At 39.1% G+C, this 17,263-nt stretch overlaps 1 protein-coding gene across 1 annotated transcript in view; it reads left to right on the forward strand.

The window, feature by feature from the left end:
• Window positions 1-17,263, forward strand: part of HMCN1 (hemicentin 1) — a 397,440-nt gene that overhangs the window by 342,876 nt on the left and 37,301 nt on the right. Inside the window, exons 81-89 of the mRNA XM_045838584.1 lie at window positions 1,461-1,730; window positions 4,506-4,696; window positions 5,999-6,212; window positions 7,725-7,859; window positions 8,238-8,428; window positions 10,099-10,180; window positions 14,364-14,633; window positions 15,217-15,387; window positions 15,514-15,684. Coding sequence (XP_045694540.1) covers window positions 1,461-1,730; window positions 4,506-4,696; window positions 5,999-6,212; window positions 7,725-7,859; window positions 8,238-8,428; window positions 10,099-10,180; window positions 14,364-14,633; window positions 15,217-15,387; window positions 15,514-15,684 — 1,695 coding nt within the window. The remainder of the gene's footprint in view (window positions 1-1,460; window positions 1,731-4,505; window positions 4,697-5,998; window positions 6,213-7,724; window positions 7,860-8,237; window positions 8,429-10,098; window positions 10,181-14,363; window positions 14,634-15,216; window positions 15,388-15,513; window positions 15,685-17,263) is intronic.

Consider the following 17,263-nt stretch of genomic DNA (forward strand, 5'->3'; position numbering starts at 1 on the left):
CAAGCAATTATGGGGCAAGGAAGCACATTAAACAACTAATAGCATTTCAACATCCCAAAAGCAACCAGAGATAATCACACGCTCTGGAGACATGAAAAATCCTGAATACAACCTCTCCTTGAAGATACGGCATGTAATCGCAAGCACAAATTCAACCAGATCATGTTGGCTGGGATAGATCATTTCAACATGCTTAGTCGTGTTTTCCCACAACCCGGTAGTTCTATTTTACTCATCACCGCCAGTGTGCCCCAAGATTTGGTCTCTACATACTTGACCATTTCTCCACAGCCTCTGGAGACGTAGCTGATAGTTCAAGTTCCCCAGGACTTGACATGCGCAGGGCATTTCTTGGAGGAGTGGAGTTCTCAGAGATCTCTTGTTTCTGATTTCATTTCTTGGTCGGCATGTGGCAACAACGAATAGTGTTGGCCTTGTCTCTCAAGCGTTTTTAAATGGGTGGTAGATGTTTCAGAGGATTTTTTTGTACCCACACACTTAAAGGGGTATTTTTACCAGGGCGATTGTTTCTACAACTTGTCACTGTCTCTGGACTTAAGGGAGTGTGTCATCCTATCCTTTCTCGTGTGCTTTTCGTTGGTTGTTCTCTCATGCTTACTGAATATGTCTTTAAGTCTCCATAGAATATCCAGGCCAGTACCTAAGTGGTAATCAACCTCTTGGAAACACTAGGAAGAAAAATCCTTGTCGTAAGCCCTTCCACAGTTTTTCTGAAGAAGTGGGAAGATTTTTATCTACATAATTTTTCCATGACCCATTCATTTATTTAGTCATTCATTCAAACAATACTTCATTAAATATGGCCACTATATATGAGATACCACACTAAGCACTGCAGAAAATGCATGAATAAAGTTAAATAATTCACAAACTTTGAAGGGATCTAGTTTGAAAGTTTAAGTAGCTAAAGGGAATTACACAATACATATATGTTAAAGAAAGTGCCTTTGTCAACACAGTCTAAATGTTCTGCATATGCAATCATTTGGGAATATGTTTATGGCCTTTTAAAAATATATATTTTCTTTTTTTTAGAGAGGGGAAAGGGAAGAAGAGAGAGAGAGAAACATCAATGTGTGGTTGCCTCTCATGCTCCCCCTACTGGGGACCTAGCCTGAACCCAGGCATGTGCCCCAACCAGGAATTAAACCAGTGACCCTTTGGTTCTCAGGCCAGTGTTCAGTCCACTGAGCCACAGCAGCCAGGGCTGTGTATAGCTTTACTTAAAATTGATTATTGTTTAACTCGTTAAGTCTATAGAGAATAATTTTCTGAAATGAACTCATGAAAGCCAACTGTAGTGGCCCCTTTGATGATGACAGGCTAAAGTCAGGATTTTGTTTCGTATCCATGTGACCTTACTTTGCTGGAGCAGTACTGTGGTATATAAATGACACATTCGTGCCTTTAAGAGGAAATTTGAACGTTGTGTCTTTTAGTTCCTCCAGTCATCAGCCCCCATCCAAAGGAACACATCATCGCCATGGATAAGCCCGTCACGCTACCATGTGAGGCAGACGGCCTCCCACCACCTGGCATCACGTGGCACAAAGACGGCCACGCAGTTGTGGAATCAGTTCGCCAGCGCATCCTCAGCTCTGGGGCTCTGCAGATAGCATTCGCTCAGCCCGAGGACGCCGGCCAGTACACGTGCACGGCGGCCAACGTGGCAGGATCACGCAGCTCCAGCACCAAGCTCACTGTCCATGGTAGGTGGTTTCTTGTAAATTATTTCAATCTGCTGCATTACCATGGCAAAGAGAAAAGACTGTTAAGAAGACATCTGGTGGAAATCAAAACCATGCAAAACCAGCAATTCAAAATATGGTGTGTGCATGTGCGTGCACGCGTATGGTGTAGGTACACTTGCCCTTCAGATCTGTTTTCGGTAGGCATTCTTTATTTGTGTGTGAGCACATGTGAGTGAGAAAGAGAGATTTAATTAATACAGCCAGGATAATTATGGTGTTGCCAATAATCCCCTCATACTGTGATTATTGGAATCTATACTTCGGCTTATGAAAAGTCCGTTTGTGTTTGTGACTCTCTGCTTTACTTCCCAAGTTGAAAATCATCTTGGCTCAAAACTAATCACCATGGCCCACATTATAAATGCAGTGTGAACTTGACTAGCATTAGAGATCTTTTTCGTTCATTATTTTAAAGTAGCAAAATATTTACATGTATTTTTAAAATTATTTTATTGTTGTTCAAGTACAGTTGTCTGCTTTTACCCCCCACCACTCCCCCCCCACCCCAGCCGTCCCCCCTCCCTCCCCTGCTTCTGCCCTACCTTGGTTTTGTCCCTGTGCCTTTATAGTTGTTCCTGAAAACCCTTCCCCCCATTATCCCCTCCCACCTCCCCTCTGGTTACTGTCAGATTGTTCTTAATTTCAATGTCTCTCATTATATTTTCCTTGCTTGTTTGTTTTGTTGATTAGGTTCCATTTAAAGGTGAGATCATAAGGTACATGTATATTTTTATAACAGAAAAAAAATACCTTTCTTTTCTTTATATGCAACTAACAAAATATCTAAAGATCAGCATGGAAATATTTTAGTTGATAATGTATATTGAAAAACTAAAGATAGAATAACTGTTCATATCAGTGGTAGGAAACAATAAGCAAATCAAATTGTTTCTAACTATTGGTTTAGTAGTATTGTTAGTACTAGTAATATTAGTTTTAGTAATAATACTATTACTCTTGTTTTAATAATGAGTGTCCACTTTTTTCAAAAATCCATGAAAGCTATTTTTTATGTTTCAGCTATATTTGAATTTCTTACAACTTAATAGTTACAGTAAAAGTTCAATGAAATCACTTCTAATGGATAAATGAATTATTTAGCCAAAAAAATTGCCATGTGTGCATTTTCTAAATTTCTTTCTGATTTATACCTGCTTTCAGTTAATATAGTTGAACTAATTAATACACATGAGTTCCTTAATAAAGGACTAATAAATAAATGATACTCCTTTTTTCTCAAGTAGTTGTAGAAAATTTACCAAAATAGACCAAATGCTAAACAACAAAGAAATCACTATGATTTTTTTTAAAATGCCACAATTCGTGCCTGCAATTCAATAAAGCTAGAAACATGTAATGAGCTTTCAATGCCAAAACCCCAACCGCAGGCAAATGAACAAATACCAGTCTAACCAACAGTCATGTCAAAGAACATGTTTTATGTTCCTTATTTTCAGATTCCGTAGAAAATCATAAAAATAAGGACAGTATATATCAAAATGTATGGTGCATGGTCAAAGGTAAACTCCAATATAATGGCATAGCCTTCAATTTTTTATTTTGAAAAAGAATGAATCGTAGTAAATATACTAATGTTGGAGGAACTCTGTAACAACTAACAGAAGTGGCAACAGCAAAGAAACCAGCATAAAAGAGATAATAAAAATACAGCATAGTTTAATAAAAGTTAATTGAATATTTATGATGCACTATTAAGCAAAATAGGTTTTCATGTTTTTCATATTATCTGTAATGTTTAGACATATACTCAATCATATGTTTGTATATTTACTCATATCATCATGCAAAGGATGAGAAATTGGAGTTTATACATAGCTTTATTTTTGCTGAGAGCAGTTGTGTCCCTGTCACTTTTAAAAATGTGTTAAGGTTGATCCATTTCTCACTAATACGTTTTAATGATTCCAAAGTTCATTGTTTTGGGAGGGAAGGTGTTTTTACTTTTCGAGCCAAATATTCTGAAAACTTTAAAGGGTTTTCCTTAGAATGTCTTAGTTTTACATGTGCTAAGGTATTTTTTAGTATACCGACTCATTCAATTTATCTTTATTGCCTCAATTCTAGTTCAGAACAGTTGAGGCACAGGAAATATTTGGTATCACAATGAGCAGAGTAATGAAATCACTATAAAAAGTCCTCTGTGACAGTATAAAAACTGAATTAAGTGTCCTGACCTACTTTTAACTTGCATTTGTTGTAACACGTGGGAAGCACTGCAATGAATCATTTTTCTTTAGCGCTTTGTGCTACTCAGTACGGGGCAGTGTTTTAGTGTTTAAGCCAGTGCCTCTTAATAGTTTGTGCTCACAGTATGTCTGTGATACAAATCCAGCAGTTATACAGCCATAAAAGTGTTTTTGGTTTTTGTTGTTCTTGTATGTTTGTTTGTTGTACTTCACTGCAAAAGGAGAAGAAACTCAAGCAAGAAAAGTCAGGAAGTGAAATAAATGTAAACATTTCCAACCCTGCTCTAAGTCCTTTGCTCAGAGACTGATTGTAAACATAGTAAATAAGTTCAAATCCTTTATAGTTCTTGCTAGCATCAAAAATCCCGATTGCTTTTATAGTAACAAATCAACATCGTAATAGATTTTTTAGTCTTTCTAGCAAAGTTGCCATCAAAAGAGACTCTTTTGTGTTAATTTTCAGTATGAATAAAGATACTATGGAGCTCAACATTCTGAATGACCGTCTATTTTTAACTCTTCTTAGTGCCCCCCAGAATCCGAAGCACGGACGTCTCCTACACGGTCAGTGAGAATTCACAAGCTGTCCTTCCATGTGTGGCTGATGGAATCCCCACACCAGCAATTAGCTGGAAGAAAGACAATGTTCTTTTAGCTAACTTGTTAGGAAAATACACTGTTGAACCCTATGGGGAACTCATTCTGGAAAATGTTGTGGTAAGTGTAATAGATATGAATAGACACACGGAGCCAGCTTGTTCATTTATCTTCTTACTTGTAATAACATGAAAATATAACTTTTAATAATGAAAGAAAAATACTCATCATTTCAAGTCACCAAATTTATTTTACACCGATTTCATTGTATGTCCCGGATCTGCAACTAGTATAAAACAGATAGGAACTCATAACTGGCCTCCTTCTTCAATTGTTATTTTATTTTAATGGAAATCTATTTTCTCAGAAAAAAAATTCTAAGTGCCTTTGTTATACTGAAGTCCATGTGTGGGAATGACCAGTGTGACCCCAATAAATTCAATAAAAAGGAAAAAAAACCAATTAACATCCAACATGATTAAAATGTGAATCAATTTCAGAACATTTGTGCATACCTTATTCCACCTCTTTACCCTTTATGATGCCTAGATTTCATCATTAAATTTCGGTGGACTTAATTTGTTTTTTTTTCTTTTTTGTTGAATTTATTGGGGTGACCCTGGTTAACAAAATCATGCAGTTTTCAGGTGCACAGTTTTACAACACACCATCTGTACACTGTACTGTGTGTTCACCACCCCAAGTCATGTCTCCATCCATCACCATCTATCACCCATATACCTTTCTCTACCTCCTCCCACTCCCTGCTCTCAGTCAACACTAAAATGTAATGTTGAGGGGAAGCCAGCCAAAGGAGTTAGAAAAGGAGCAACAAGTGAGATAGGGAAGAACCTAGGGGCATGGGGTGTCCAGGAAGCCAAGTGAAGACATGATTTCAAAGAGAAGGGAGTCATCATTTTTTCATGTGCCACCAATGCATCTGGTCACACGAGTACCAAGAACTGGCTTACGGACTTAGAGAGTGAAACTTCAGGATTGCAGGTAACATTGCTCCTGCTCTTGCCATTTCCTTCAAAAATCTGGTAATCTGTGGTGTCACATTGCCCAGAGAGCAAGCTGTACTGTGAAGATACGACCAGTCTTTAGAATTGCTTGTTCCATATTTGCACAGTGCAGAGCAGAAGTACTCCAGCTGTTTAACAGACTTTGGGATCTACAGTTTTCTGAGCTCTTATACCCGTAAAACACTAGAGTTCTGCAAACTAGGGGCTTTCGTTTAAATTCTTATACATGTTAAATTATGCTGAAAGCTAGATAGGTGGGTCAGGTTACGGGATGGACATTTCAACTGTCTTTATGTAAGAGTCCTCCTTTGAAGACCACGCTGTGCAAGTTCGTGTGCTGTATGTAATGTGATGTGAGATTCCGTAAGTGTAAGCCCTGTGATTTTTCTTTCTTAAGCCGGAGGACTCCGGCACCTACACCTGTGTGGCGAACAATGCTGCAGGCGAGGACGCACACACTGTCAGCCTGACTGTGCACGTTCTCCCCACTTTTACCGAACTTCCTGGAGATGTGTCGTTGAATAAAGGAGAACAGCTACGATTAAGCTGTAAAGCCACTGGTGTTCCATTGCCCAAGTTAACATGGACCTTCAATAACAACATTATCCCAGGTTGGTAATTGAGATTCTTTGGAAGAGAATACATACGCCCACAAAGAACTCTAATCCTGTCTTCATTTCCTTTAGCTGGGGGAATTGATTGAAAGTTACGTGAAGAACCAATCGCTCTACGTTCTGTAAAATGTGCACCTTTGCCTGGATTTTAACCTGTACCTGCTCTGTGATGTTCTTGTCATTCTTCCAAAAGGATCATAGATTGCAGGATAGAAGTAGATTTTTTTTAACCTAAAAATATCTGCCTTCCCCAGGGGAAGACTGTATTGTGTGTACTGGCAGCTAGACTAACCCCCACAGGATCTCCCTCATCATGGATGAATGGATCACATGCCTGCTTAGAGTCCTGCAGGTTCTCCCAATCTCAGAGAACTCTGCTTCTCCCCGTGTGCATTCATCTCTATTATGGTGTGAATTGAGTGTGCAGCAGTGTCTAGCTGACATGCGCACTACACACGGAGGTGGTTTGTGCCTGGAACCCAGGAGCTGGGAGGACAAATAGCTCCTTATTTGTCAAACTTTGGCATCCGCAGAAAGACGTTACAGTAATGAGAACTTGTCCAAAACTGAGTTCTGAAATCCTGCACAACTAGCATTCAATAATTATCTTGTTTGAAAAGTAGTAATAAGCTTGAGATTGTTCTGTTGTAAATATTTGTTAATGACTGGGATTCATCAACTATATTACCTTAATAATAACAGTACATATCACTAAGGAAAAATAAAGTGCAAAAATATCTAAGCACTATTTTCTGAAGGTATAGTACTGGTTTAGCTATGTAAATTTTAAAGCTTAATTTTTCATTTAACATTCAGCAGTATGAAATCTTAAAGGATAGTTTGAATGGGGAAAGCCTGCAAGGTAAAATACCTCACATAATTAGATATTGACTGGTCTAATCAGAAACTTATTTAATGCCAGTTGCCTTAGAATTAACCTTATAATATATTCTAAATATTATACTACTTGTGTCAGTATTTATATTGTAAACACTTATGGAAAAGTTTAAATCATTACAAATTTAATCATGTTGTCATTACCTAACTGGTGTGTGTATTTTTGACACCCCTGTGACCTGCCAAATCAGTTGAATTACAACTGAAAAGGTTTCCATGGTTTTGATGTGAATTGGGAGGAGAAGTGGTGGAGAGAGAAATGAAATGGAAAACCTCTGATTTCTGAATGAAAGATTTTTGAAACCCAGAGAGACTAGGAGCCAGATTGAGGCAACACTTTGAGATGAAAGGTGTACTTTCCATCTCAAATAATTTTTAAATGTTTGTTTTGATTCCCTTTTCCTGTTCCTTCTGCTGTTTTGCGTTCCTCAAACAAGCGTCTATAGACATAGCAAACAGCTCAGAAGAAGGGGACTGTGGGAAAGGCTCTGTTCTCCGAGGTCCAATCCCTGCCTAACCCATAAATCTCACCTGCGAAATTCAGAACCACTGCAGTTATTTTCCTAGGTTACTGAGAGGCATCTGCGTTGTCTCCTAACTTGTTTCCCTCAGCCCACTTTGACAGTGTCCATGGCCACAGTGAACTTGTCATTGAGAGGGTTTCAAAAGAGGATTCAGGTACTTACGTGTGCACCGCAGAGAACAGCATCGGTTTTGTGAAGGCCATTGGATTTGTTTATGTGAAAGGTAGGTAAAAGTGCTCTATTTCTAATGAACAGCTTACTTATAATAAATGGTTTGTAGTCGGCTTCCTTATTATGTAGTGACACACTGTCGCTTCAGTTTGGTAATCCATGTAGTCCTAATTCACAGATATGTAAATTCATAAGAAATAGAATATTATGAACATTCAGTTCAAAGTAGGTAAGCAATTAGCAAAGGGAGCACTAGGCATAATGTGTGATCATCTGCTTAGATCAGCACGAGCAGTTGATTTTGGAGAATTCATGCGTCTTGTAAGTGGCTCTCCCCTCCTTCGCTAAATTATCTTTCTAAGTAGCTCAAAATCACAACGAAATGATCAGAGCTTCCTTTTACTTATACTTGTCCTGTGTTTTTTCCCAGAACCTCCAGTCTTCAAAGGCGATTACCCTTCTAACTGGATCGAACCACTTGGTGGAAATGCCATTCTGAACTGTGAGGTGAGAGGAGACCCTGCCCCAACCATCCAGTGGAGCAGAAAGGGGGTGGACATTGAAGTTAACCACAGAATCCGCCAGCTTGGCAATGGCTCCCTGGCCATTTATGGCACTGTGGTAAGTCACCCTGGAATTGTCCCTGTACACGTCAGTCAGTGCCTTTGTACAGGTGCCATGGATGGGCAAAGTCTCTCTTGCATTTTTAATTAAGAATCAATGGGTTCTTAGTTCAATCAATTCTTTTTGGCCATCCCTGATCATTGACCTATTATTTAGCATCAGGAGATAACTCTCTCAAAACTGTTTTAGAACAGGGAAGTGAAGAACTACAAGGACATTTACAAAGAAATTATAGGGTAGTTTTCATCACTAAGGTGATAACTGTTAGGTTTTCCAAAAACTTCATTTGGAAAATGAGTGGTGCTTTAAGTTATGCTTATTTGAGGGTCATGTGAATGAGATATTTTATCTAAAAAATTCTCAACTAGACTACATATGGGTAATTTTTTAACCCATTGTTGGATTAATTAAAATAATTAAAATACACTATCTAATCACCTAATCCAATGGACCACTCTCAGTCTTGTATTCTCCCCAGTTTGATTTCAACATCAGATGTTGTTGATTGTCCCTTAAATTTTGAGATGATATCTACCTCAGCTTTCTTCATTATCTCTCTTCCCCCTTTGTCTACACTAATATTACTACATATGTAGTTGTCGGCACTTCTAATACCATCATTAATGCTAATACAATTTTTTTGCCATATAGTTTTAGATTGCTAAATATCTATCTCCAACCCTGAAACTCTTCCAACTTTCATTTATAGTTCCCTTTCGGAAATTTCTATTTTGATAATGCATTGACACCACCAATTGAACATCTAAATTGATGTCTATCTTCCTTCTGCCACACTCCTCTATATATTGCAGCTCAGTTTCCCTTTACCGACTTAATGTTTTTTATTAATAAGACCAGAAGCCAGCCCTGACTGGCGTAGCTCAGTGGACTGAGCATGGGATGTGAACCAAAGGTTCGCCAGTTTGATTCCCAGTCAGGGCACAAGACTGGGTTGTGGACTGGGTCCCCAGTGGGGGCCATGCATTGATGTTTCTCTCCCTCTCTTTCTCCTTCCCCTCCCCTCACTCTAAAAATAAATATATAAAATCTTTAAAAAAACATAAGTCTCTTATTCATAAGACCTTTAGCAAAATCCATGACTCTGATTAGTCACTATATCTAAATTCATATAGCACTTATTTTTATACCACATATGTATAAATGTGGGAATCATATTCTATTTCCCAAATGTGTTTTATAATTTCCAATAAGTTAGCTTTTCACTTTCCTAAATTTCAAACTCTAGATAGAGGCTAAGCTTATTTTTTTAATTGACTAATCCCATTAGAAATGACTCAATATTTATTAATTTTCCTTATTATTTTAATGCTTTTTATTTTACTATAAGAATAGTATCAGCATTTTCCTTTAGTGAGGTAATTTTGGATAGATGATTATTAAAAAATGTTATTTTTGCCTTTGATTTCTTAGTAATAATTATCCCAGAGAGCACTAATAGGCTGTTCTAAAAAAAATTTAGGCTGGGAATTTCTTTTCCTTCTTCTTCTTTTTTTAACCTATTTATGAGATTAAATATATGTAGGTTTTTCTACCTCTGTGAAAATGCCTCCTGGAAAAGGAATTTCGTGTGAACTAGTACCAGGTAAACAAAGTTCCTGGCCTGCCCCGCACGCTCACACCCTCACCCGCACTGCTCTTTCCTGCAGAATGAGGACGCCGGCGACTACACGTGTGTGGCCGCCAACGAAGCCGGGGTGGTGGAGCGCAGCATGAGCCTCACTCTGCAGAGTAAGCGCTTACCTAAATTCTGATTGAAACCTGATTTAAGCAATGCTGCCTAATAAAGGATGTTTATTTCTCCTTAACTGTATAGCAAGGGCATTCATGGCAGCTTTCAGAGTGTGTCTCCTTGAGTGTCCTGCTGCTGCTGCTGCTGCTGCTGGAGCAATTGTTATCAAGTTGGCTCAGATCTGCCCTCCCTGATCTGACACATGCAATTGCCAAGTGCAAGCTGCTTCACTGCAGGGTTTTTTGTGTATTTGTTTGCGATGTATTCAGTTGAATGCTCTTATTACAGTTCACCACAGTTCTTGTAAAGTGCTTACAAAGGTGCCATTTTGTACACTTTAAAAATATATATTAAAAGTAAAGGCATGCAAATGAAGTCAAAGTGTGCCAGGCCGATTGCCGTTGCCCTAAAATGCCCGTGTGCTCTGGGCAGGATCACTAGGCTCAGCAGGAAGCCCCTCCATGTAAGCCCCCAGAGAGCAGAGCTTTCACAGTGAGAGGAAGAGGAAGGGCTGTGGGGCCCACTGGACAGAACCGTCAGGGGCTGACCCGAGGACAGCACCGCTGGGCTGGGGACTTAAGCCAACCAACTTATTTTGTGAATAGGCTTGCAGGGTGAATTTGCATGTTCTTCATTCACTCTGAGAGATGCTGCTGACTGGCATTTACTCTCAACTATTTCCCAAACTACTTTTCTGTCAGACTTGAACATTTGGAAAAAAATTTAAGACTTTGACATTGAATAGATGTTTTTAAAATATCTGAGACAGCGTTTTTCCTCCAGCTTTATTGAGGTATATTTGGCAAATGAAATTGTAAAACTTTAAAGTATACAGTGTGATGAGTTGATACACATATGTGTGGTGACATGATTACCACAGTGAAGTTAATTAACACATCCATTACTTTACAGCTACTGTTTGGTTTGGTTTTATTTATTTATTACTCATTTTGGGTGAGAACACTAATGATCTATACACTTAGCAAATTTCCAGTGTACTATACAGTAGTTTAACTGTGGTCATCATGGTATGTATTAGTGCCGCAGAACTTACCTAGCTTACAACTGAAAGAAACATCTTCCCAGTTTCCTCATCCCGCAGCCCCTGGCAACCACTCCTCTGTTCTATGTTTCTATGAGTTTGACTTTTTCTTTTAAGATTCCGCATTTAAGTGATATCATGTACTATTTGTCTCTGGTTTATTTCATCCATGTTGTCTCAAATGGCAGGACTTTCTTCTTTGTTGGGAGTGAAAAATATTCCATTGTGTGTATGTGTAGATACACATGTATATAAATATACCACATTTTCTTTATCTGTTCATCTCCCAACAGACACTTAGGTTGTTTCCATTATCTTGCTAAGTGCATATTTATCCAGTGATAACCTTGTGGGATGTTATTAGGTAAAAAGTAGGGTTTGATGGCCAGATAAGTGTGATGAAAAAAGATTAAGTAAAGTTCATTCATTAATTAAATATACAAAGAGCATAGGCTATGTGCCCAGCCCTGCTTAGGTGTATCAAGTTTCTTTATTGTGAATCTTTCAAAAAATGTTAATATACCAATGTGAGTTCTGACTCAACAAAAGCAGGATAGAAAATGCGACATTGCCCAAATAGATGTCGTGTCTGTGAAAACTTCACCCCTGTTTGTTTGAGTGAGTGCAGGTAGGACATCACATGACTAATCTCTCCTGGGAGAAGGCTGCACTGACCCAGTTCAAGACAGGCTGCGTTAGATCAGCGCAGTTACCTTTTCTGACAATAAACTCATGTAAATACATGAGGCATATAAAGGAAGCCAAAATATAATTTGTTTAAAATTAAGATTAAAGAACCAGAATGTCTTCTTTTCAATAAAATAATCATATTTAACTGGCCATTATGTGACTGGTGGAATGAAGTCAGCCTTGAAAGACGTACATAAGGCGTTTCATTGTTGAATTAACTCACAGCCTCGTGTGCAATTGGAAATGTTCAAATATGGAATCTAAACTGAGATTTTGAGTTTTATTTGACACTTTCTTTGACCATAATAACGTGAGCAGATGAGCTCATTTAGTCATTGTTTTCATTTAGTGTTGAATGATTAATCTGAAGTATTTACTTTATTCAGCAAGTTTATTGAATATATAATGTAATCTGAACACGGGGAGAGAAATAAAAGCTCTGGAACTGGAAATTCCTAGAGTGAGGTTAATGTAAATATCAGTGGGAAGGCAGTTGCGTAGACGGATGTAGGCATTTATGGGAAAAATGCATTAATGATTCTCACTGAGATTCAGACTCATATGAAAAGACCACGTGTTGGTAGCATAACTTTACATAAAATACTAGCACATTAATGTCTCAATAAAACACATTGTACTTCTATTTTTTGTTTTATGTTCTATTATTCCAGATACACTTCCCAATCTAAAATATGTAGCCACCGCCCTGAATTACCTGATACTTATTCCCTCTCACTGAGCAAATCATCCTACCTTTTAATTCAATCCCACTAAAACGCTGCCTTCATCCCATCATGTCCCTTCAAGACTATATAAGCTCCCCTTTGCTTACCTGTTTAAATGCAAATCCTTCTGATTTCCTTTGAAGGTTTTAACCAAATATTTAAAACCTTGTAGGCCACGGAATGAATCATCCTTTCAAAGCTAAATCCATCTCCACGCTATTTTCTTCTCTCCAATAGGCTCCCTCCTCTTACATATAATCTTACCATTTTTGAAAATGCAGTCAAGCTTCTTATCCTCCATCAAGCCTTTCATACTCTTTGCTGACACTATAGACTTGTATAAAGACAAATGTTCTGTCGGCAGCTGTACACAACTTCTTTTATGTTTTCTCCAACAACTTCACTTGCACAGCTGTCATCCACCATAGGAACGATGAACCCCTCCCTCCTTCTGGAAATTTCCTTTGGCCTCCAGGATACCATTTTCTCTGATTTCCTTCCCACCTCAGTGATCTATTCTTCATACCATGTGCCGGCCTCTGTCCTTTCCATCTCTGAAATCAGAATGTTGCAGTAGTTTCCGTCTTCATCTCTCTTCCTCTCATGAGAGACTCACAAACCTGTAGGGCTAGCCCATATTTTTATTCTGGACTCCAGAAATGAATATTCTTCACTCTCCATCTAGATACTTCTACAGTGATGTCCCACAGATACCTTAAGCTCAACAGCTCTAAATAGATACAAATCATCATTCCCTACTCCCTCTCGACAAATCTGTTCTGCCTCTCGTGTTCTATCTGATTGCCCAACATACACTATATTGCCCGAGTCAAAACCCCGTAGTCATTAATTTCTCCCTTTACTTCACACCGTTCAATGACAAGGTCCTGTTACTCCTGCTTTCTTAATTCTGGACTCTCTTCCTTTTCCTCTCCATTTCCAGGGACATGTTTTTGTGTGATTTGTTAAGTTACTATTGTTTCTGTTCCCGTGTCCCCACACATTTACCTACTCTGTACTACCTTGAATTCCACCTATCCTATTATTCAATTCTATTGGTATATAATAACACAACCAAATAATTAGTTGCTTGCCTGTCTTAGTAGACTATGAGTTTCTTCAGACTAGAAGTTGTGTCTGTTTTCTGTATACCCTTAGCATCTAGCACAATGCCTGGGAAATGGTAGGCTCTCAATATATGTTTACTGAATAAATGAATGATGACCATTCATGAAAGAATATATTAATAGTGACTCTTTACCACACAAAAAATTATATAAGGAAAAGAAATCGATGTTTACCATATTAAAAAACAGCAGTCATAACAATAGTATTAATAATATTCCTTGCTTACTTCGTCAAAGAGCTGTGCTTATATCACTGCAGTAGAGTCTAACAAGAATCCTCTGAATGAGCACCATTTTTAAAGTCGTAAAGACTCAGAGAGGTAGTAAGGACTAGAAGCAGAACTTGAATTCAGAAACGTGATGGCAGATCCCACGTTCTAGGCTAATGTGCCTAGGGATTTAAAATTGTTGACATTTACTAAATAGAACAGAGCTATGAAAAGTCTGTTAATGACCATTACAACCTTAGTGGTTGAAAAGCTACAGTGTTTTATAAACAAATGAACCTAATTTTAAAATAATGTTACTATATAATATTGATGAAAATGTTAATATTACTCCATAACAACTAAGCAGCATTATGCGCTTTTTTCCATAGGTCCTCCTATTATCACGCTTGAGCCAATAGCAACTATTATTAATGCCGGGGGCAAAGTCATATTGAATTGTCAGGCAACTGGAGAGCCTCATCCAGCCATTACGTGGTCCCGCCAAGGGCACACGATCCCCTGGGACGACCGCGTTCAAGTGCTGTCCAACAACTCACTGTATATCTCTACTGCTCAGAAGGAAGACACATCTGAGTATGAATGTGTTGCCCGAAATTTGATGGGCTCTGTCCTTGTCCGAGTACCAGTCACGGTCCAGGGTGAGTGCGATCAGACAGATATTCATCTGAAACAGCAGCCAGGGCAACTCAAATCACACACGTTATTGAGCATCTTAACCCAGGCCTCCTTCACCTTTAACATACTTCTAGATTATGGAGCTAGGACGAAAAAATCACATCTCAGTTTACAGACTGAGGGGATGAATACAGATTAGAACTGAGAAGTAGTACCAAGTTCATCATTTTAAATTCCCAAACTGAATTTTGGATTGAAAAATAGTGAAATTTACTTTCTGAAATCAGTGTGTATATTTCGCTTTAAAAAAACCTGACTTAGTCAAAAGGTGAATAATATACACAGTAAACTTCTTGGCTGCCGGCTCTTTCAGGAGCCATGTCCCAGCGAGTCCCAGGATTGGAGCCGGGCAGAAACTCTGGTTCACTGAAGTTCTTCTCTCACGCTTCAAGCTTATTGTTTGCCATGAAGGAGAGCTTCCATAAGCAATTTCTCAGCAGTTCCAGATTCAGCCCTACACAGAATGCGTATCTTAAATGATACCTGACTTGCAAATTTTTTTTTTATTGACTGAAACAGAGACAAAACAGAATGCTTTCCTTGCAGTTCACGGTGGGTTTTCCCAGTGGTCCGCCTGGAGACCCTGCAGCGCCACCTGTGGGAGAGGCATCCAGAAGAGGAGTCGTCTGTGCAACAACCCCCTCCCCGCCAACGGCGGGAAGCCTTGTCAGGGCTCAGACTCGGAAATGCGAAACTGCCACCCTAAGCTGTGTCCAGGTACTCCTCTTCTTTCAACAGATGGGCGCGTGTTCGTTTCTGTTTCCTAACTATGGATTGCCCCGGTATTCGTAGCGTTGGTTGAAATGTAGCTGACGGTGGCATGTCATGTCTCACTTGGTACAGTGGACGGTAGCTGGTCAGAATGGAGCCCGTGGGAAGAATGCACAAGGAGCTGTGGGCATGGCAACCGAACCAGGACCAGAACTTGCAATAATCCATCAGCTCAACACGGCGGGCGGCCGTGTGAAGGGAGCGCCGTGGAAATGATCATGTGCAACATGAGGCCTTGCCCAGGTGAGAATCCACCGACGAGCATGAGTTGCATGTTTTTAACTCTTATCGAGGGGTGAAAATGGCCTTTTCTTCTTCAGTGTGAAGAGGTGTTATGGCCTCTATGCTGGAATGCGTTTATTCTCTGTGTTCTTAGTTCTGTCTCCTGGATAAACTTGTGGAGGTCGAGCATGAATCAGTGTTAAGTGAAACACCTGATTTAATTGAATGTGATAAAAGGCTCCTGACTGTGGTGCATTTTTAATCATGTAGAGAAAATATACATAATTACAAAGTCATAAAATTTTAGAGGTAACAACCTTAGGGAACACTTAATCCAGTCCTTCATCTTCAGCTGAGAGAAATAAAGCCTCGTGAAGGTGAAGGGTTTCCCAGAAACACACAGTTAGTGAGGGCTAAAATAATAATAGCTACCATTGGCTGAATACCTATCATGTGCTAAGAGCCCCACTATGTGCTTTATATATATACAAGTTCTTTTTGACTTGGTGAAACAACCCTGCTATGTAGGTAACTTTAGGGCTCTTTGAGATTAAAGTGGCAGAAATCATACTCACATAAGCTTAAGTAAAAGTTCTGCTTTCAGGTATGATTGAATCCAAGGATTTGGCCAATGTTCTACCAGCGTGTTTTCCATCTCTCATCTCTGCTCTCCTCTCTTGGCTTCCTTCTCCTGTAAACTCTTTCCATGTGATGGAAAAAATGACTGCTGGCAGCTACTGGCTCACAGGGGCTTGTAATCTAAGGCCTCAGGGACACAGAGTTTTTTCTGTCAGAATTCATGTCAACTTCTGGGAAAAGACCCTGTTTGATTGTGTTTGGATCCCACGCTGACCTCTAAACTTGAGTCCAGGGGGAGGACACACTGATAGCCAGCTTCGGCTACTTGCCCACAGCGTGTCAACAGGGTCAGGGCTCCTTGTTTGACAGCCTGAAAGAAACCATATGGAATAGAGGAGGGGCTGTTGGTTCATTAATTCATTTGTTCAGTCATTTATTCATCCAGAAATGTTTACTGAGCACCCATTCTGAGCTCAAGGCCCTGTTCTGATTGCTCGAATTAGTATGATAATATCATTCAGATATTGACAAGCATGCAGAACAAATGCAAATAGTTGAAGTGATAGAGCAAAAGGAGGAGAGACACCTTAGCTGAGATGGTCAAGAAAAGGGATATTGACAAACCCAAGAGAGATCGTTATCTGCTGCATTGGGTATTGTATCCTATTGTACAGAGGAGGAAACTGATATTCAGAAAATATAATTAATTCACTGTGGTACATAGCTAGTAAAAAGTAAATCAAGGATTGGCACCCAGGTCAATTTGATGATTCCCAAGCCTTTATTCGCTGAGATCCTGGGTGTCTTGATTTGTGGTTCAGAACTTCCATTACACTACAAAAATAAAACACTGCCATGAAATCATAAAGAAAATAAACCAAAAGCCAGAATTATTGTTTAGTCTCGAATAGGGAGAAAGCTAATTATAATAGCATGCTGTAGGAAAGGAAAAAGAGCCAGAAATACCTGATTACAGCAGCCTTTGTCAGCTTGTCAGCTGTGACATCTGTCTAATGGAAAG

This window comes from Phyllostomus hastatus, unplaced genomic scaffold (genome assembly GCF_019186645.2).
Source record: "Phyllostomus hastatus isolate PE091 unplaced genomic scaffold, TTU_PhHast_1.1 phas_contig_283, whole genome shotgun sequence".
Taxonomy (NCBI): Eukaryota; Metazoa; Chordata; class Mammalia; order Chiroptera; family Phyllostomidae; genus Phyllostomus; species Phyllostomus hastatus.